Source organism: Erpetoichthys calabaricus, chromosome 1 (genome assembly GCF_900747795.2).
Source record: "Erpetoichthys calabaricus chromosome 1, fErpCal1.3, whole genome shotgun sequence".
Lineage (NCBI taxonomy): Eukaryota > Metazoa > Chordata > Cladistia > Polypteriformes > Polypteridae > Erpetoichthys > Erpetoichthys calabaricus.
In genome coordinates this window covers 304715375-304738528 of record NC_041394.2, presented here as the reverse complement: position 1 = coordinate 304738528, position 23154 = coordinate 304715375, and the positions used below count along the sequence as shown (strand labels likewise).

Below are 23154 nucleotides of genomic sequence, written 5' to 3'. Positions count from 1 at the left end.
CTGTTAACACACATTGCAAAAATTGTAATTGTCTTTTGAAAACAGTTTTATAATACTAAAGACTGGTATGCACTTTAACCTGAACCCAGTCAGTATATTTACTTAACCCCCTTTAACTATCACTCTCTCTTTCTCGGGGTTCCTTTTTCTGAAAGGAGGAGAAACCATTTGTTTACACATAAGACAGCTCAAAATGACAGTATTTTCTGTCCACCAATGGTAGATTAGAGTGAAGGAAACATATTATTTGAAAGATTGGCATATTATTTTATCTCCTGGATGTTTAGAAACAACTGGATTTTTCAGAAATACGGTAATATCTTGCTTTTGTGGACACACATAGTGCCAAAAAATTATTTTGAGCACCAAAAAACAGGAAATTAATGAGAAATGACAGGTCTTAGTTAAAAGATAAGCAAGGATCAGAACATCAGAGGAGATAAATAAGAATGATTACCTGAAATCAAAGGGCAAAACTAAATAGAAAGTCAGAATTAGAAAAAAAGGTCATAAACAGAATGCAAATTCCTACCACTAGGGTCTACTTTAAAGAAAGCTAACTATTGCTTTTGCATCCAAAGAGGGATAAAGACTGTTTGCAATTGTCGCTGTATTTACAGTATACTATTACATCTGATGGCAATACCAGCATGACATACATGTTCAGCTCCAAACCATCATTTAAACAAAGAAAGGCAAAATGACAATAAAAATCTGCTTTTTAATTAGAAGCCAAAATGTGAGAATAATGTCCAAATGTATTCCTGTTGTGTCAAACAAAATGACGTGTAACCAGAAATGACCAAAAAGTGGACATGCCCATATGACATCTGTGGACCATTATATAACATTGAAACAAGTCATTTACACTGTTTTATATAATTTCTTAATGCTTGTTGGAGGCATATAGCACTATACTGCGAAAGTAAAATCAGTTTTTATACCTTGTTGCTTTAATGTACAATCACTGTTTCAGAATTAGATCCCCCCCAGTTGTCTATACACAATAATGTGCTCTTTTTGGTCATTTATGACCTAAGAGACTTCCCTTCTGTGTGGTGGAGGAACTTCTAGTATATTAGTAGCATTGCTTAGTTCATTGTGACATAATATTGTTGAACTTCTTATACAAGTCATTTCCCATCATTCTTTGTGTCTATGCCTTGGAAGTATCTGACTGTGGGACTTCAACTACCACTATCTGGAGGCACCTTGTGGCTTATCAGAAGGTGAGCCCACTCTGGCAAATGCAAGATCCATAGTTTCTGGGTTTCTGAAGGAATGCATCACTTTTCTTTACAGGACGTACTCCCTATCTATTCTTACCTAATAAGAACTTTTACATAGAAGCCTACATTATTATCAGGCATAACAACCCCTGTTGATGTTGATCTGGTTCCTGTTAATTCCCTGGAGTAGCCAGTGCCAATAAACCCTCCACCAAGGATTCTTTTAGTCTGACTTATCTCTCCTGTGGTAGCTGAAACTGCATACAGTCCCAGCCTCTGTTTTTGTCATAATGTCAGCATATGCAAGAATGCAAACCTGTACTTCACACGGATGGTCTCAATACTGCAGTTTGAATATGGTACTGTCAATAGACCACTCTTATTGAAACTATCACAAATTTAATGTCAATTACTGTTATGATTAGTCTTGCATTTCAAAAGATAAACTTTTTGGCATAATTATCAGCTGCAGGTGATGTCCTTTTCGTTGATATTCATATGACTCAAATGAGTGAGTAACTGAGCTCTTGTAGGCCAAAACCCATAATAGTCTGTTGAGGAAAGGTCCCTGGCACTGACTGTTGAAGGGAGGACTTTTATGCACTTAGTTATTCATGTCACCTTAGACTATCTTCCTTATATAACATTGTTTTTTTAACTTTCTTTATCTGTGATGTTTCTGCCAGATATGCAACAACAAATACCCCTCGCTGAGGTTTTACTTATAGATATATGGCCTTAAAATAAAGGCAACCAAGCCTGTATAGTATTTTTAAGCAAAGTAAATTAGGATCATAGTGGCTTCATTAGCTGATGAATCACATCTTTCTGGAAGCATCCATATGCTTTACTGCCCTCCTCTACACAAGTCTATCCAAATTTTTGCTATTGCCTGTGTGAACTATATTGTATTTGTGTGTTAAAGTAACAGATTGACTGGAAGTTCTTTCTGTTTCTTACAGAATACTGTAATCCAAAGTCAACAACTTCTGGTCAACTTCCAAGTCTTAGAGTACATACTAATGTAATTTTTTAAAAAGTATTTATTCCTTTACATGAAAGTTGTACTAGGTAGATACAGTATGTAAGTATGTTCAGCAACTCTATAGTATCAATCGCATACTATCTACATCAATTGTGGTCTTTAGAGGTTGATATTTAACCAAACTGAAATGTTCCCTGTGAGGTAAAAATAAACAGATAGAAAACTGTGTATTCTTTTACACAAGAGCTTTACTGGGTTGTCAGATATGTCTGGTACATTTGTATCTATCAAATACTAGATATTTTCTACTTTCTACTTGCTAGCTCACTACTGCTTTGTGTGCGTTATTCTCATTGCATGTTGTATCATATCTCAAAATATGCATTCATGTAGAGTTAGATCTTTCTGAGCAAAAGTATTAAACATGTGCGCAAGCTGAAGTAAACATACGCATGGATAATTAATTTACATTAAATCAACATAGTTCACAAGATTCAGTCAGTAGTCAATAGTAACCACACCACAGTAATACATTTTGGAAAACACAATAGTTTTTTTCAAAATAACACCTACACTACTTTGGGTCCGGATCCCTTGCTCTGGGTAATTATTTACATTTAGCTGAAACATTCGCAATATATGTATTATGTGTTTTAGGGGCTTCACTAGTATACTTACTATGAAGAGACCATTGTATATAATAAAGAGGCTTTCTCTTCTTTTTGATTCCAACTTTTAAATTATAAGGTTAAATTATGAATGAGTCTTTCCTAACTCAGTCTTTTTATCAGGTTAGTTTGAGGATGAACCTTCTCTTCAACTCTTTGTTCATATTACCTTTAGCAAAGAAAATGTACTGTACACTTTCATTAATTTTATTTCACTGAAGAGCTATAGTTAGGTTAGAGAGGGTAGGGTCAAATGTGAGCTTCCTGTGATAAGAACTACCCAGTGCTTGGCATGCAACAGGTAGCACTTTGGTTGCAATAAAGGGCTGGCTGTCCATCCATCCATTATCCAACCTGTTATATCCTAACTACAGGGTCATGGGGGTCTGCTGGAGCCAATCCCAGCCAATACAGGGTGCAAGGCAGGAAACAAACCCCGGGCAGGGTGCCCGCACACACACACACCCACACACTAGGGACAATATAGAATCGCCAATGCACCAAACCTGCATGTCTTTGGACTGTGGGAGGAAACCGGAGTATCCAGAGGAAACCCATGCAGACACGGGGAGAACATGGAAACTCCACGCAGGGAGGACCCAGGAAGCGAGGCTGCAGCGCTACCCACTGCACCACCATGCCGCCCGTTCATGAACATTCTGAAATTAATATGTACTATTCACAGTCTACAATAAAGTCCACACTCTACTGCATTATAGAGTGGCCACAGGTGTGTTAGTGCTTTTGTTTACTGTATTTTAGCCTAAAGCACCTCAAGTAGGGTTGTTCTTCCTGCCTAGTTCCCTTGTGAGCATGCCTTGTGTGAAGTCATTATTGTTGTTTTCCCTTTAAAGCTTACATTTGAAAATTCTTTATCAAATCAGAGAAAAAAAAAAAAAAAAATATATATATATATATATATATATATATATATATATATATATATATATATATAAAAATTTACATGCATATATGTAAACGAAGGTCTGTGAAAGTAAAATTCAGGGCCAACACTAAGAGTGCAAGAAAACTGGCTGAATCTTGTCTCTCTAATGAAAACACCATTAACAGACACTTGGACTGGAACCCAGCATATGCAGGCTTAAAAAGAAGAACATCCAAATATTAGAAAGACTTTATGACCAACACCTTCCGAACCCCACCTTATTAATCCACCCCTTACAACTCCCCCTCCATCCCCACCCTTCACCTGCTATATAGTGCCTTTGATTCCTGTATATATAATTATTTTCCTCTGATTTTCCTATGATGTGACACCTGGCAGGTTGTCGAAAGCTTGGGAATAAAAAAATGATTTTAAGATACGTGACTTGTTTTTTTTCCGTTTGTGGATCTCTAGCTCTATATATTCATGACATTCATAGTCTGAATCACAGTCTGATTGTATGGGTGGTTACCTACCAGGTAACGCTTGTGGTTGGTCTGCAAGTCAGCAAACATTCGCCACAGTGCCCTCTTCAGTTGCAAGAAGCAGATCACAGAATGTTGCATAGTTTTAGTGTCAAATAATGCAAAGAGTACGTGACACGTGTTTCGTCCTAATTCTCGGCTCATCAGGCGTACACACTCACTGCACCCCCTCTCGGGGATATATATATATATATATATATTGTAGCAGTAGAGGCGTGTGTCCACCTCTTGAACCCTCAGGTACCACTCCAAACACCAGGTGAAAGTACAAGACTCTTTTATTGTACTATAATTACGCGCACAAAGCACCCTCCACTCCACACTACTCATATAATAAACTAATCACAATACTCTCTCTCCTCCTTCTCCCAGACACTTAGCCACCCTACCTCCCAGCTCAGCTCAGTGTCTGGGCTTTCCCGGAGTCCTTTTATACACCCTGACCCGGAGGTGTTCCTGCCCAACAGTCCACAGTTCCTTATTCCTTCCGGGTCAGGGTAAACAGTCCTTATCTTCAACCTGGAAGCACGTCATCTCTCCTGCTCACGTGACCAGGACGTACTTCCAGGTTATAGGGCACAAATGAGTCCACGGGCTTCCCGATCCCCCTCTTTGTGTGTCCCGTCCGTTGCTTGTAGGGTGTGTGGGGTGGTTTTGTGTTCTTTTTTTTTTGTGTTCCATGGGCTTGTTAAATCCCCCTCTTGGTGTGTGTCCCGTCCGGTGCCTGTAGGGGGGGGGGGGGGGGTGCCTTGCTGTTGTGCGCGAGCGTCTTCTTTTTTTTTGTGTGCTAGTTTCGTGTGCAATGGGTTTTGTGCTTTGCCTGCGTTTGACTACTTTTTTCTGTGCCTTTTCCTTTTTTCTGTGCTCGCGCCGCCTCATTTCTTTGACTCCTTTTTTCTGTGCTCACTCCTTTTTTCTGTGGTCTTGTCCGCCTCTCGCGGCCCCTCATCCGCTTCTCGCGGCCCCTCATTTCTTGGGGCGCCTGCGCAGTACGTCTTTTTGCGGCTACGGCCCATGGCCGGATGTCCCTGCGTCCATCCGGTTTAGCATTCTCGGTTAGTAATATGGATATATTGTATATACTGTTCAAAAAAAGTATAACATCAAGTCAATGAAACTTCTGGGATATTGATCTGGTCAGTTAAGTAGCAGAGGGGATAGTTAATCGGTTTCAGCTGCTTTGGTGTTAATGAAATTAACAACAGGTGCACTAGAGGGGCCACAATGAGACAACCCCCAAACAGGAATGGTTTAACAGATGGAGACCACTGACATTTTTCCCTCCTTATCAGTTTTGCATTTGGCTATAGTCAGTGTCATTACTGGTAGCATGAGACGATACCTGGCCAATTTCTCCAGGATGGCACATCAATACGTGCCATTGTCTGAAGGTTTGCTGCGTCTCCCAGCACAGTCTGAAGGGCATAGAGGAGATTCCAGGAGACAGGCAGTTACTCTAAGGGGAGATGGACAGGGCCGTAGAAGGTCCTAAATCCATCAGCAGGACCGGTATCTGCTTCTTTGGGCAAGGAGGAACAAGATGAGCACTGCCAGAGCCCTACAAAATGACCTCCAGCAGGCCACTGGTGTGAATGTCTCTAACTAAACAATCAGAAGCAGACTTCATGAGTGTGGTCTGAGGGCCTGACGTCCTCTACTGGGACCTGTGCTCACTGCCCGGCACCGTAGAGCTCAATTGGCTTTTGCCATAGAATACCAGAATTGGCAGGTCCACCAGTGGTGCCCTGTGCTTTTCACAGATGAGAGCAGGTTCACCCTGAGCACTGATAGACGTCAAAGGGTCTGGAGGAGCTGTGAAGAACGTTATGCTGCTTGTAACATCATTCAATCGCTCAGCATGACCGGTTTGGTGGTGGATCAGTGATAGTCTAGGGAGGCATATCCATGGAGGGACACACAGACCTCTACAGGCTAGACAACAGCACCTTGACTGCCATTAGGTATCGGGATAAAATCTTTGGATCCATTGTCAGACCCTATGCTGGCGCAGTGGGTCCTGGGTTCCACCTGGTGCACGACAATGCCCGGCCTCATGTGGTGAGAGTATGCAGGCAGTTCCTGAAGGATGAAGGAATTGATACCATTGACTGCCCCCTACGCTCGCCTAAGTCCAATAGAACATCTCTGGGACATTATGTTTCGGTCTATCCAACGCTGCCAGGTTGCACCTCAGATTGTCCAGGAGCTCAGTGATGCCCTGGTCCAGATCTGGGAGGAGACCCCCCAGGACACCATCTGTCATCTTATTAGGAGCATGCCCCCCCCCCCCCACATTGTCAGGCATGCTTACAAGCACATGGGGGCCATACAAACTCCTGAGTATGATTTTGAGTTGCTGCAATGAAATTTCGGCAAAATAGAATAGCCAGCCGCATCATTTTTTCACTTTGATTTTCGGGGTATCTTTGAATTCAGCCCTCTGTAGGTTGATAATTTTAATTTCCATCAAACGATGTGGCATCCTTTCGTTCCTAACATTACCCAGTCCATATCAGTATAGTTATCCAGCATGATATTTTTTTGTCATTGAGATCTGATGTGTTTTCAAAGTGTTCCTTTAATTTTTTTGAGCAGTTTATATGAAAACAATGATTTATTGTTTTAATTGCAATTAAGTTTGTAGCTGACAGCTAGAAAGGAAGGGTTTGCTGGATTTTTCTGAAAGGGGTTTGGGATGGTGAGCGATCTTGAGCAGTTTGTTTAACTTTAAATTGAATAAAAATATGTATAAATGAATATACTATATCAGTGATAACATGTAATCAAATTCAGGGTCCTGGTAGCATCAGGCACAAAGATGCTATATAAAAAGTATATATAGTTAACTAGACATTTTTCTGCTGTAACAGGATTATAGAAAAACCATGTATTATGGCATTATTTTAATCTCTTTTTTTAGCCACTTCACAGTAGCTTGCTGAAATGTCCTTACAATGAAATTATCATATAAACCTCAAAGCAAAAGTTAGTGCAAATATCTTTGTAAAACTCTTGAACAGTGAATAAAATGCAATAACTAACACTATTATACATGCTAGTATATTAATATTTTCATAATCATAAAAATACTAGGTTATTGTATAGTATCTGCTTAAAACAGGCACATTCTTCCATATTTGATATTTGAAATTAAGTTCATGTAATAGTGATACCAGCTTGCATGATGGTAATTTCCAAAGAAGGGTTCATTAAATTTGCACATTTGCAGTCAGGCATGAATGTAGACATCCTGTTTTAAACTTCAAAGCATCTTTTTGTGGTAAATATACTCACCAGCAATAAGTGCTAGACATTATAATAATAATAGGAATTTATGACAACAGAAAAGGAAGCTTAAAAGTTAAACAAATGTTTTATCTTTTATGTTAATTTACTTAGAGACCAGTGCACACATGGTGCATACCTAACATCTGTCCACTCATTAATTTTCTAAACCTGTACATTCTCTTACAAGGTTGTGGGATACTAAAGTCTACCCTGTTAACACAGGGCACAAGGCAGGAACTAATCCTTTATGTGATCTCAGTCAGTCATAAGCATTTATAGGCATACAGCCATAGTGCCTCATATGTATTAACTTAGCTTTGCCAGTCAACCATATATGCACTTCTTTGGGTTGTTGGAGGAAAAACAAATGCCTTGAGAAAACTCTATATGTATATTGTGAGAACAGAACATTCTACAAAGACACGTGGCTATGGTTCACTGATACAATGATACATCTATTCACCCATTTCCTGAACATACTATTTACATATCAGGAACTGTTGAGGAAACACTCAGTAAATAAAAAAGAGACTTTAGCCATCATTATGAACGGACTTTAAACATGGACGTCTTTTATTTACACCAGTTGAAATCTCTAGTTAATAAAGCATGGCAGACTGAAGAAATCAAAAAGGAACCTTCTTTAATCAACTAGGTTAATTTAAATATAATGTCAATGAAGCATTTCAGTTTCACTAATCAGCATACAGATAAATGGTACATTCCTTAAATGTCCCTTATGCCACTAAGTATTATGTAAAGTCCCAAAATAGTTAATCATTAAAAGTCCTGGTTAAAAGAAAATAGACATCTTATATGTAAACTGTCAGAGAACAAAAAAAAAACAGAGAACAAAATAAAAAATTAAATGTTATATGTAAATTAATTTTCTAATTTAAATGTGCTGGTACAAATGATGTCAAGTTGTCCTAGTTTAACAGGCAGGAACTTTCAAGCATTGTTTTGTTTTCCCTTACAATTTCCCACATGGGTACAATGATGTATTCATTCATCCATTTTCTGAACACACTATTTAAGTATAAAGAACTAACCGTGCATCAAACACTGGTCTATTAGAACTGGCAAAATTTGCTGGCATTGGCATTTCCACATACACGGGCTACTTGGGGGTGATGTAAGGGTACTAGCACAAGTGAAGGAAGCTGTTGGGTAAAGTTGTGCAGTGCTCCTGCAACATATTAGACGTGAGGCAACCAATCTTGGAGAGTAGGTGAAGCCAATTAGGGAAGGTGAGATGATGCATGACTTCCTAGCTGCTAGAGGGTACACAGTCCCATTAAGAAATGTATCAAACTGTACCTTTAATGGGTGCTGTTGACATTGGTAGTGCTAGAGAATGTTTCAAGCTAGGTGCTCCTGGAACAAAAATATGGCCCCCACTGACCCTAACATTGGTTTTAGCCTGATGAGACTCGGGTATAACTGAGCTTAACGTGGGGACATAATACCAGGATTGAAACTGAAAGTAAAAGAAAAGAAAAAGAGTCAAAAACTAAATAAGAAGAAGAGAGCAAGACAGGAGGTGAAGGAAGAAGTGCTTAACGTTGTTCTTTCAAGTGAGCAAGTAGTCATGTCAACCATCATACTAGAAAAGGCATCAAAACCATTGTAATCAAGATAATAGTGGCAGACACACTTTGTTTCAGTTCTGTTTTAATTAATATTTTGAGTTGTCCCTATAGTCATCCTTCTGTTGAGTATTTTGTTAGCAAAGGTGCCATTTGTCTTTATCTTGGGGCTTTGATGTTATTCTGAGTGACGAGGTTCAGTATAATAGCACCATCTCCTGTTACACAAGAACCATTCATGCATATGTCTACAGTTAACTGAGCCAGTTTAGAACTGACCATCAGTCCAATATGCACAACTGTCTGCTAGTTGAGTTTCAATGAGTCTTAAAGCCACTGCCCTAAGTATTTCTTCATTCCTGAGCGCGTTGACACAGTTAAAAGACCAGTTAATCTTTATGAATCTTGTACTGTCAGCCTTCTAAAATGTGGACAAATGGCTCCTGTTTCATAATGGAGCACTCTGCTACCACCCAGATCCTTAGGAGAACTCTCACAGTCTTTTGCCTGTTTCCTTGTGTCCCCTCTCTCATCACAAAGTCCACAGACATTAGTCCACTTACTTTAGTGATAACTTCCCTGACATGGGAGCCTCTTGGCAGCAACATGTTCTCTTGGTTTGAAATACAACTTTCTCCAGGCTAACTGCTTAAAAAGGTGACACCACATCCTAACCATGTATTCTTCTGTCTTCCTCTGGGCCTTATCCCATTCCATCTTGGCACACCTCTTCAACCAGTTTTTCTCTTCATCTTCATCATTTCTCTTTCATCCCAAATGCTCAAACAACCTTAGTCTGTTTCTCCTATGTACAACACCTAATCGCGTCTTGCATGTTGTAAAAGATAACTAAAGGAGGTTAGCGTGACAGAGAAATATAGGCAGCTAGATACTGATATATGATAAGGCAATGATTACATAGAAAAGACAATGAGTAAGAGGCATGAAGGAGGGAGGTTTCAAAGATTGTCATCTGGAATTTTTGAAATTTTGACAGAAAATTAGGCAAAGTGCTGGAAGCCCTGAACAGAGGAGAATAGATTTTTGCTGTGAACATACAGTATATACTGTATATTTCAGATCTGAAATTAACTGCCTAATATTTTAGTTTAACACACTCATCTGTTCTTGTTTAGGGTATTTTATGTGACATGGTGTGCATATATAAATAAAATGATTCCCAATTGGGAAAACGTTTTAGCCATCTCACTGAAATTCCTGAGCAACACTAAACACTTTCATTACGTCTACTTTATCCATTCCACTGTTTTATCAAACACTACCGCACATGTAAACCTCAGGGACTCTTTCCTCACATACGTAATGGCTTACCATTACATAAAGCTGCTCTCCGGATTTCCCTTCAAATAATGTGAACTGTAATTTACAGCTTTTTTATAGATGTTAAAAATATTTGTAATGCCATTTGGAGATGTTTGAGTTTGAGTTTTGAGTGTTAGACATTGTATGGTACCACATTAAATAAAGTGAAGGACTTGCCTGAAACGATTTTCCCACAAAATGATAGAATCTTAAAGTAACTATCATGCTGTGGAAAGACTTGCAGCCAGATGTGATTGGCAATAAAAAAGTAGACAAAGTATTACACAACTCTTGTGCTTCCTTTCTGCGAGCAAGTAACTTAATTATATGTCTCAAATACCATAAACTTCATTCCCAGTAAAACATACACAGTATCCTGAAGTACAGAAATCATTATATTTCTCAGCCTGTGTTCATCATTTCAGTTTGGGTTTCCCCTTGGAGATTGCCACTTTGGTTCACTTTTGTAATTTAATTGTTTTGGTTTTTTTTTTTACATTTAAAGAAATGCTGATTTTGCCTGATTATTAGAGAAGTACTGTATCTCCCCACTAATGAGAATTACAGCACATTGTGCTTGTGCATTATAAATTGACAATTATTGCAGTTGTTGAAATAAATTCAATAATGTTGTTAAAAATACAGATGGCACGGTGGAATACCAGCTATAATTAACGACTAAGTGCTTGGCAGGGTCAGTGTCTTAGTGTACCGTGCCCTACAGCATTAGTTCCCACATTGCATCTATTGCTGACAAAATAGATTCCAGTCATCTAGAATTTTATAATGGAAAAGCAGGCATAGAAAATGAATAGATGTTAAATTTTCATTAAATGTGTAACAAAATGGCACTGTAGTTAACACTACTTACTACCTGTTAGCTGCAGTTTTTAATCTTGAACTATATTTCATAATTTATATTAGTCAGTATTTTGAAGTTACAGTATAATAGTCTTGAGAAACTTTGGAAGTAGGAAAACACATCATCAGTTATACATCAGTTTTAGAACAAAATGGAAAAGCACTAAGAAAATGGCACACCCAGGTATATTGAGAGTAAACCTAGAACATGTTCAGCATTAATGTTCTGATTGGTGATACATTCCAGACCCTAAAGAAATACTCAACCCAAAAGTATTTGTATATGTTATTTACCCTATGTTGTTTTTGTAGTTATGGCTGAGATAAAAATTAATTCAAGGTTTTCATGGAGAACAGAGATAACAACATTCTGATAGAATGTAAATGTAAGGAAACCTATTTGGGACCCATAGGAAACAATATAAAAATGTCAGTGAAAAGAAAGTTCATGTTACTTGTGTCATGTGATTCGGGCTCACAATGGGCAAAATGCATGCATTGTTTCTTAAAATAATGTTCAATAAATACTTCTAGAAAATCAGAGCAGTGCATGCAGAGGAAACACTTTCAAATGGGAACAAGGTTTTGATAATGAAGACAGGACTTTTGACCAATGAATGAAGGAATTTGTGCTGGGGTTTTACAAGTTACAAGGGTCATCCAGCACATGTACAAAGCATTTTCCAACTATTTTAGAAGAGATGTATTACTCAGCTTAAGATTGAAACACACAGCTGCACTGCTTGTGGCTATGTACATTATTATGACAGGGCAGAATGAACGGTACTACTGACACTGAAAAGCCTTGTGGATGTATTGGATGTCATCACTGAAGGAGCGTGAGAGAGAGTAATATTGGGTTTTAGTATGGTGGCTGGCTAAAATGTTAATTTCCCTAGGATGGTGAAGACCACAAATCCTGGCATGTGCTAAGAATGCCTCACTTGTAAAGTAGAGAGGGGATGAAACCACAAAGTCTTGGCATACCTGCTGGGCAATAGAATGTAGAATATTTCTCCAACTCAGAAATGAGACCATAATGCCTATAATAATAATAATTCTTTGCATTTATATAGTGCTTTTCTCACTACTTAAAGCGGTCAGCAATTGCTGGTTAAGGGCCTTGCTCAAGGGCCCAACAGAGCAGAGTCCCTTTTGGCATTTATGGGATTCGAACTGGCAACCTTTCGATTGCCAGTGCAGAGCTCTAGCCTCAGAGCCACCACTCCGTCTATTTAAAAAGAGAGGACCAGGTATACTGTCAGGAGGACAGTCATTACCATATAGCATATGAATATACAGTACATGCTGCCATGAGTGGAAAGAGTGGGGCCAAACGTGACTTTAACATACATCAGTCTAAAAACTGGCTCTTTAAGGGCAGTATAAGGCTTAGGACTGCAGTTTGACTCAGGGGAACACCAATTCTCTAATACTTTATAAACATTCGCCCAAACCTAGAAGTGATTCCAGGCTTGGAATGGGGTTTAAAGTACCGTCACTAAAATGAGCCCATTGAGTCTAGTGTTGAAAGGAAAGCTGGAGAAAGAGTAGAAAGAAGAGAGTCTAGAATAGGGAAAAAGAGTGTTGAGGAGAAAGGGACTGAAAGTGGAGAGAGTGCTTTGTTGGTTGTGAGCAAGTTGGCTAGCCACACCAGCAAGTAGGCAGGAATTTAAGCACTGTAAAGGTAAGCCAAAAGACACTTTAGGATTGTTGTTTTCCTTTTTTCATCTCTCTTTGTGTTTTTAGCAATAAACCCAACATGTTTGCATTGTTTAGCATTTATTCTGAGTCTAAGGGTTTGCCACAGGATCCCACATTTTAGACCATGACAGGCATTTAACACCTTAATGCTACCATAGAATTCTACAATATAAATATTAATGTTACTATACTGTTAGAAGATAGTTTTAAACATTTACTGAATTCTTACATTTAGCTTTAATGATTTGTTTCTTTGATTATTTGTCTAAATAGGTGATGTACTTCAGTTCTCTGTTTCCGTATGTGGTGCTACTCTGTTTCCTGGTCAGAGCCCTCCTTCTTCGAGGATCTGTGGATGGTATCCAGCACATGTTCACACCCAAGGTACAGTATCCAGGTCTGAATTTTTATTAAGCCCCAAACAGACCAAAATTGTGAATTTGCATATAAAAATGCATACAAACTGTAGAGAAAGTAAATATATGCACTATAAATATGTTTGAATTTTATTAACTGTTGCAGAGGGATGCAGTCCTACGACAGTAAAAAGGTCTACTCAGCTGATAACAGTAAACAGCAAAAATTTGCTTCTGACTCTTAAAGGAAAGTCAAGGAAATAGAAGTCATATTTCCTGAGAGAGACTCTCAGCTTCTGTTTTAGAGTATTATTAAATTGCAGTATATCATTTCATAATATATATACTTTAGCTAGCTGGAGATTGCTTTATACAAAGCCGTGCAAATAGATACACATGGAAAATGCAGCAATCATTTTCTGAAACGTGTTTTAACATTTTACAAATTTCTGTACAATCACGGAGGCATATAAAGAGGAGCTGGGACAAGGAAAGGGAAGAACAGAAAAAGACAGGAAAGAAAGGAGGTTAAAGAAAGAAGAACAGAGCAGGCAGGAAGACGGGAGAGCGCTGGTGCAAGAGGGAGAAGGCAGGCAGCCAGGAGGAGATCTCTCAGGGGAGCATGTGGTAGATGCTGTTGAATCACTCTGAGTGAGCTGTTGGTGAGCCAGAGTGATGCAGTGTTGGATGGTGTGACTCGCCGCATAAGTTTGGGAAGGCAGAAGGAGTTGGCAAGGCTCACATGGGGAATCTTACTAGAGCCATGGACAGTAGGGACCTTAACATGGGTTTGGATCGGGGAGCCCTGCTGGGAGCCATGGAAGAGCAGGGACCAGGACCCATGGAAGAAGGTCAGCTGCTCCTGTTGGTTTGACATCTCCTCGGGCTGCAAGACCCAAGCTGGGTAAGCCAGAGAAACGTCCTTTTTAAAAGGGAAACCCTGGGGACTTGATTTTTAAGGAAAGACTCCTGCCTGTGAGATTTTAACCTCATTTTAATGGATTATTTGTTTGTTTTTAACCTCCACTTTTACTTTGTTTTAAGGATTATTTATTTATTTATTGACTGATGGAGCACTGCTTTTGAACACTTGATTTTTTTTTTTTTGATGGATTGTTTTAATACATGCACCAAGGCACTTTGTGCCTACCCCTTGCAATGTGTGTGTGTGTGTTGTGCTCATCTGCCTAGCTCATTCTGATTACATTACAGATAGTGGCAGGTTCAAGAGGCTCCCCAGAAGGGCCGACCCACACCATCACAGAAGCACACTGCTTTTCTTACCAGAACACTAACATACACATTTTGACAAGTAGCAGGCCTAGTCATCACATTACTACTAATTTCCAGTAAAGTTTAACAGACTTTGAAATGTTGTTGTTAGTGTTAGTTTAAAATACCTCTCTACCCTATGTTCCATTTTTTTTCCAGTAGCCATGTATTAAGGCCAGTGTGACCTAATAGCTAAGGTGCTAGACAGGAAACCACAAGCTTGCAGTTTCAGTATCTGCAGGATCACCCTGTGACTCTAAGCAAGTCATTTTATTACTTGTGCTTCAAGGAAGTGAAACATGCATGTGAAACTAGCTATACATGTGTACTTTAAAGTATCATAGGTTGATGTTCACTATTGAAAGAAATTTTATTTTTTAATTCCTTTATTCAATTTTGAAAGCATATTTTATTTATTTTTGTCTTTTTTATTTAATGTGCCTTGGATGTTTGGGAAGAAGGCTGCTGTCTAAAGGGATTAGAAGTTAATCTTGGAAGCAAACTGCTCATTCTTTTCTGAGAAATTTTTACTTTTAAACATTTTGAACATGCTGCCTTAATGATGGCAGTGTATAGTATATTTATTTTTTAGCTATTCTCTTTTCCATGTTTTATAACTGCATGCATGTTCAGTCTTTAAATGTACTGCATAATATATACAAATAATTCTGTGTGCATTTCTATGAATGGCCCAGATTTAATAAATATACTGTACGTATATCTGCAAGAACTGATGGGCATTGATTGGAGTAATATTATTTTCTAATATAATGTAAAATGCTTAAATAATTTTGCCAAATTAGAACTTCATTATTAATATAATAATTAATATAATATCTATATAGCATTCACAAACCTGATTAATCCAGTTCAGAGCTGCAGGAACTAGAAACCACTCTGGACATTTCACCAGTATTTCCTAAGGACCACTCACACACACATCCACACTCACACTAATAAGGGACAGTTTGGGATTGCTAATAAAGGCTTACTGAATGTCTTTGAAGAAATTCATATGAACAAGGTATCAGAAAAACGACCATAAGACATTGAGAAGGCTGCAAAACTGATTCAAAAACAGAGACATGTTCATTCAACTGAGTCCAAAACAGAACTGATTCTCTGGCTACAAGATGACGGCTTTAAAGGCCAGTAAAGGAAGTGATGTCATCAATACCGTAACCCGAAGTGATGTCATTGGCTGCCCCAGAGCCAAGCGGGATTTCCCTAAAATGGTCTGCAAAAGATCGAGAGGGAAAATTAGTGCACTTCGCCACCCCCTGGTCTGGTGTGGAATCACATGTATTTAAGCCCTTTAGTTGTCTCCTAAACACACATGTGTGACAAAGGATAAAGAAAGTGATGTATTTCATTTTGTCTTATAAAGACCCTTTTCAAAAATTATAAGCTGCATTTAAAACAGTTATGGTTATTATTATCAATATAAATAACTAATAGTGAGAACCTTAAACAATTCATAGCATATACTTGAATCCAGATGTTTCATGTTCTGCACAAGCCCTTGTGTCTCTAAACTAGGTTGCATGGGTTCAGTAATGGATAGATAGTTGAACAGAAATTATTCTATATTACTTAATACTTATTAGTGCTAACTAGAAAGTGTTTAACAGTTAATAGTCTCCTTCACAATGCTGTTTTTTTCTGTCCATACCATTTCTTCAGTGATCTTACATAAAGAAGGAGGAATAATACATAATGGGTGAAATTGTGAATTTCCCATTGGGATTAATAAAGTATCTATCTATCTATCTATCTATCTATGAAAAATAAATGATTTCCTTTCATGCACTCACAGAGTTCCCACATGCACATATGAAGGAAAAGACAGCAAAATTGTAGACCATAATCCCTGGCAATTTTTTTTATTAGTTTAGAGAACAAAATAACATTACCCAGGCTAAAAAAAGGCATTCACACAACTTTCTTTCTGTACCACATCAGACAGCAAAGTGACAAAACTCAATATTGTTTCATATATGTATATATTAACAACATCAGCAAAGGTCATCCATTCCTCTGACAGAGAATTTCATTTTTTTCAATTTACGGTAATATAAGACATAATTTTCCCATTGACCTATAAGAGGTGGATCAGCATTCTTCCAAGATGAGTCTCAATAAAGGCAATGTGGTATTGTGACAATCTGAGGCCACCTGACAATTTATAAAGTATATAGGTAATGTATTATAATGATATCATTCTGAATCATTATACTGTATACTTTCTTGATTTTTTCTTTAATATCCATCAACTCATACATTTTCTGAACTTTTTTTAAAGTAAATTGGTTGATCCAACATGATAGATATCGAAACGCTGTAGCCACTGCCAATTAGTGAAGAAAATTTGCTGATTTTTTCACAATATTAATGATTTCTGAAAAATGAAACTATTAAGAGGCTACAGACTGACTCATATGCTACAGTGGTAGCTATTTCTTGATCAACAGTTGAACTCCTAACCTCTCTACTTTAACACAATAGTTAGTTAAATTTACTACTTAGTTAAAAAAAAATGAAATTATGTTACAAATAATGGTTCAAAACAGAATTTATCAACATTGTTCACAAATAATTCAGTATGCTGAGCCACAGTTTATCTTTAAAATAATTCAGTATCTTTGAACATCAACTTCATATTAAATCTTTTCAATTTCCCTGCTCTTCTAATAGGTTTGAAAGGGGGTAATAATCTGATATGAGTAAGAGTTAGTGTAACATGTCTTACTGATTTTTTCATATATTCATTGAATAAAAATCAATAAAATATGTATATGCAAGTGATTACCTTATACGTGTATTAAATTGTCTTTCTTTTCTCCCTAGACAGGTAGTGAAGAGAGAGAGGGGGGGTGGGGTTTGAGGTTGGGAGTTTGCACTGATACAACGTGTTGCTGCACCCACCACATGACAACCCACCTCAGAATCCCAAATTAGGACCCAATTGCAGCCATGCAACGGGTGACACCTCAGCATTATACTAGTTCAGAAGGAATAGAACAGTGTGAAGTTTTTTATAGTGGCTGGAGTGCCAATCTTGCCACCAATCCCCATATTTTTCCTGCAGGTTGGAGGGCCTACTTGCAGGGCTGGATGCAAATTGTAGGTTAGGGGCCTTGTTTAAGGAATCACTTCTGACATTTATGGGATTTGAACCAGCAACCTTCCGATTGCCAGTGCAGATCCCTAGCCTCAGAGCCACCACACCACCTCATAGGTAGTGAAGGGGGTCTCTTAATTTGAAATAGCATCATGTGTCTGATTAACTCAGTCATTGTGATGCAACCTGTACTATCAAAGTTTTTTTTTTTTTTTATAGTGTGTTATCCCATTTTATTAGACTTTTTAATGGGACAGTAAAAACGGCATGATACGATTTAGCTCTTTTATATGTGTTAATCAAATTCAGTAAATTTTTGCTGTATTAGAAACAATGACATAATTGAAATAGTGTAGTAAAGGGTATGATTATATTTAAACTTGTTCTGATTACTGATGAATACCTTTTACATTTGTAATAATTTTTTTAATTAATCTGTATAATTATAAAGATCTTCTTAAATTCATAAACTGGTTATAAAGAATAAATAATGTTATGTTTTATAGATCATGACCATTTACTCTGATCTTTGCATACATATTTGTGTCTTTGGTGTGACATACTTTCAAAAATCCAGTAGTCTATAGATTTGGATATTTATAAGATGGCAAAATATAGGGAAATCTAAATTTTTTTGTTTTTTAGCCACAGTACATGTCGAAGACAGGTAATAGAATATTTAAAAAAAAATCTAGCTCTTGCTTTACATGTGTCTTCAGCACCTTTCATCTGTATGCATGTGTGAATGACAGCGCTGCCTATCTCGAGAACGTTTCCGTAAAGCCTATTTCTCAGACTCATTATTTTCAAGGCACCTTTGTCACCCCCTGTCTGGTTCTATAGTTGCTGTCTTTTAAAGTAACTGTCAGCATGCCTCATACTCCTCCTCATGCACCTCTTACTCGTACTTCCCCATTTGTCATGTCACCAAAGCCAAACTGACCAATCACACCAAAGCTAAACTGACCTATCAGGTTGCTTAAAAAGGACCAGGCACACATATCTTAATGCTCTATTAAATGGTAAATAGATATCCATAAAAGGAATTTGTTAAAGGGATACTCCATCAGAAATGTTATTTTTATATAGTTACTTGCCTTATGTAGCTTGTAATGATGTCTGAAAAAAGTTATAATCTTATGTATTCATTGAGAATGGTGATAACCACCTTTTTGATTGAATGGATGAAACAGTAAAAGACAACAAACAATATCAAAAACATCCATAAACATTTTGACACATCAAGTCATATGCTCACAATAGAAAAAATACATACAGTTTTTGCTCAAATAAAGTGAAATTAGTACCTCTGGAAAATCAGGTACCTATATGAAGGTAAAGTGTGTTCACCTGGGAACTAGCTTTTGAAATGAAGGCAGGATTCTTGACCAGTGAATAAGGGGTGGGTTCTTTTGCACTCCAGAGAGTTTTGACTTCAGCCTATCTTAGGAATTATACTGTACATGGGTCTTTATTCTGCCATGAAAAAGTATTAGTCATCTTCAGTATGGTGTATAAACATACAATTTACAGTATTTGAATTTACTGTACCAGCAGGCATTTCTCACTGGAACAATTTTGTCAGTATAACAATATCTGCAGGTGAATTTTACCCAACAATGTCAAAAATATGGCCAGAGAAGGTATCTCAAAGTATACCAGGAAAGTAATTGGTACTAGTTGTGCCAGTTAGGAATTTATTCAACAGCAGTTATACAATTCCAAAGTAACTCATACATTGAAAAAGAAAATGAAAGAAAATGAAAAGCAAAACCTATGGGTGCCACCATACATTTGCCATTCATTTGACTTATTAAAGTGCAATTCTGTGATATTGCAATGTCCAGGATGAAGGTATTTTTTGTCATGACCTGTTGCTTATAGACTCTTAGTCTAATTTATTATGAAACTAAATGAATGTGTGCTTTATTAGTATTGCAATTAAACATCGTCAAACCCCCACTCCACCCATGAAATCCATTGCCCTCCTGCTAAATTTGTCCTGGTGTAATACTTGCTTCATGGTTCATATTTAAATTTTCAGAAACACCAGCAGATGGAGCATGGCTGTCTAAAGAGTCCTATTTGTTCATATTTTTGTTTTATTAATTAACTTAATTTGAATGCAATTGAAATTATGATACATTTCTGCAGACAATAAGGAAATAACATAGTATCACAAACTGTTATTGAGTATAAGCAGGCAAAGCTCTCAGCATTTTAGTATATTGATTTTAAATAATAACCGCAGTAAAGAAAAATGTGGTGGGAAGCTAATTTTACATATTCCAGTTTTTGATAATATTTACTTTAACATTTGGCATTAATTCTTACTTACACAAATAAAAGTTTAATTCTTATTTATCTTCAATGAAAAAGCTATGGGCATTTTGCTCATATTATTATGTTGTGTTCTTTCAATACAGATTGAGATAATGTTAGAGCCCAAAGTTTGGAGGGAAGCAGCAACTCAAGTATTCTTTGCTCTTGGACTTGGATTTGGAGGTGTTATTGCTTTCTCTAGCTACAATAAGCGGGATAACAACTGTCACTTTGATGCTGTACTAGTTTCCTTCATCAACTTTTTCACGTCAGTCCTGGCAACACTGGTGGTATTTGCAGTCCTTGGATTCAAAGCAAACATCATGAATGAAAAATGTGTAAATTTGTAAGTTGCTTATGTGTACTCTTCTTTTCATTTACATAAGATATGATGTATTTTTCCAGGCATGTGGTTAAATGCAGTATTATGCACTGAAGCAGAATGAAAAGTTTTTTTTTAACCACATATTGTCCTAATTATAATGATATGTATAAAATTTATGATAGAACCCTTCTATTTCAGAGAGAAAATAGTTCAAGCTCTCCTTGGCTGTCTGATCTACTACCTCAAAACTCTATAGCATAAAAAAGTATCCTAGACTGAGTGCAAAATTCACAAAAAAAATGTTCAATTATAATCTTGATCTGTATTTACTTTTGAATATTTTCACATTATTACGCAATAAATGTGCCACTTACATTGGATGAAGCTCAGACATTTTCTTCTTCTTTGAATCATTTCAGAAATAGTGCAAAAATTGTTGAATTCCTGAACACTGGTGTAATCAGTCATGATCTTATTCCCCACCACATCAACTTCTCCAGTGTTACTGCAACAGACTATCAGCAGATGATTGACATTATCAAAGGAGTTAAAGAAACTGAATTCTCTTCTCTTGGCTTAGATTTATGCAATATTGAAGATGAATTAAATAAGGTGAGATAATATTTAATTACATATTTTACAATATTATTTCATGTAACGTGAAATTTTTGTAGATAAGTTTCAGAAACATGTTCTCAATCATTTACTCAGATGACATAATCTGCTATTCTCACCTCATTTCTTCTGGAAAATAGGAATATGTATATATTTCTGTTGTAACTTTTATTGTGACGTGTATCTGAATGTTGTTTATAAAGAAATCAAAGTAGCAATTCAGAATGTGCTATGAAAAAATAGTAAATCTGAGATTTAAAGTTGGATCTCGTAAGATGAATTTAGAGAACGAATGCTGTCCACCTGAATGATTGTTTTCTAACAGTGGTGGATCAAAACTGTTTTTCATTTGCATTAAATTATAGACATTTTGAGTGTAGCATGGCTTTAGAAACAGATGCCTGGTGTGCTTTAAAATGTTTCTAAACATGTGATCAGCAACCATTTTCCATGATAATGTAAATTATGTTTAGAATCTCCAATTTGCTCCCACATCTCAAAAACACACATGTTACAGTATAATGGTGAATGAGTGTTGCAGTGTGTAATGGTGTGCTCCATTGCACACCGGTGTTCAATTAATATATAGTGCTGTATTGTGCCTAAACTTGCTAGCATAGGGTTTAGATCCTCTAAAACTATTGAATCAGAAATGGTGGTTAAGGAAATAAATATGTAGGAGAATTTGTGATTTATCTGTACTTTGCATTTTTCAAAATACATTGTGCATTTAACTGCTAAACTTTTAAATTTAACTGAACCAACCCATTTAACCATTGAAATCAATGTCAATAATTCAGTTATGTGCTTTTAAAAGATAATCTACTGTACATCTATAGATTTTCATGGGAATAAATTTGGTTATGGAGTTCCTAACACATTTCTTTATGTGGTCTCAAGCATCAGTCTTCCAATTTGTTTATTAGATAGATAGATAGATAGATAGATAGATAGATAGATAGATAGATAGATAGATAGATAGATAGATAGATAGATAGATAGATAGATAGATAGATAGATAGATAGATAGATAGATAGATAGATAGATAGATAGATCTTCATTTGTCGTCAAAGGAAAATTTGGCTTTTTACAGAAGCTCTTTAAACAAAAACAAAAAAATACATAAATAAATAACTAATTAAATAAATAAATATACATGCACATGTTGGTCTGAACACACACCAGAATAACTATAAAGCAAGAAAATATTTACACAAAACTTATCATTATATTCCTCCTGCCCACACCACTGAATTAAATATATTACCAGGTTCAAGATTTGAGCATTAACTGTCTTATTTCTCTTTGCTTTAATTGCCAATGACAGATTCAGCACTATGCAATACCGGTCCAGCAGTACTCCATACCACACACATAAGCTATACAGCTAGAAGCAGAAGTCTGTCCCATAAAAATGATCTGAACAGAGGTCTCTCTTTTCCAGACCAACATGCTTACTCATTCCTTGTCTCATTTAGAACTGAGAGCTATGATTCATTCTACAGAGGAAAGTATATTTTAGTCCAGCAGGTGTGGACACCCACACAAAACTCTGTAAACATGTCTGGCTTTAAACTGTCTCACAATGAATCTTATGTAGTTTCATAATTCTTTTAATTTTTAACCACTTGCAGGAAATAAAAATGTTTCTCTGTGCTAAAGATGACTATTTATTAAAACATCACGTGATTGAAAATAAGCTTAAAAATGTGTTCTTATCAGAAATCTTCAATGGAGATCCTTAAACACATGCTGTCAGTAGCGGATATACCATCAGGACTTTCTGAGTGTGCACCCAGGGGACCTAAAAAGCAAGATACATTTTCATTTTACCCCCAACGCCCCATACTAAAATTAAGAGTGGGAATTTCCACACTGCATGAAACAATAAGGTGTCCATGCACTGTGCTATTAAAAGTATGATCAACCCTCTGTTATTGAATAAGTTACCCAGGGGCCTGTGGAGGTCATAATCCAGACTTGCATACTGTATACTGTATAGCAAGAACACAAAAGCACTGATGGTGTACTTTATGCCAGATAAAGTATCATTCTTAGGTTTAT

General features: G+C 36.9%; 1 protein-coding gene across 1 annotated transcript in view; it reads left to right on the top strand.

Moving 5' to 3' along the window:
- The window catches only part of slc6a15 (solute carrier family 6 member 15), a 96205-nt gene that overhangs the window by 57549 nt on the left and 15502 nt on the right, over positions 1-23154 (top strand). Inside the window, exons 6-8 of the mRNA XM_028817239.2 lie at positions 13352-13462; positions 20254-20495; positions 20894-21086. Of these exons, the coding sequence (XP_028673072.2) occupies positions 13352-13462; positions 20254-20495; positions 20894-21086 (546 nt within the window). The remainder of the gene's footprint in view (positions 1-13351; positions 13463-20253; positions 20496-20893; positions 21087-23154) is intronic.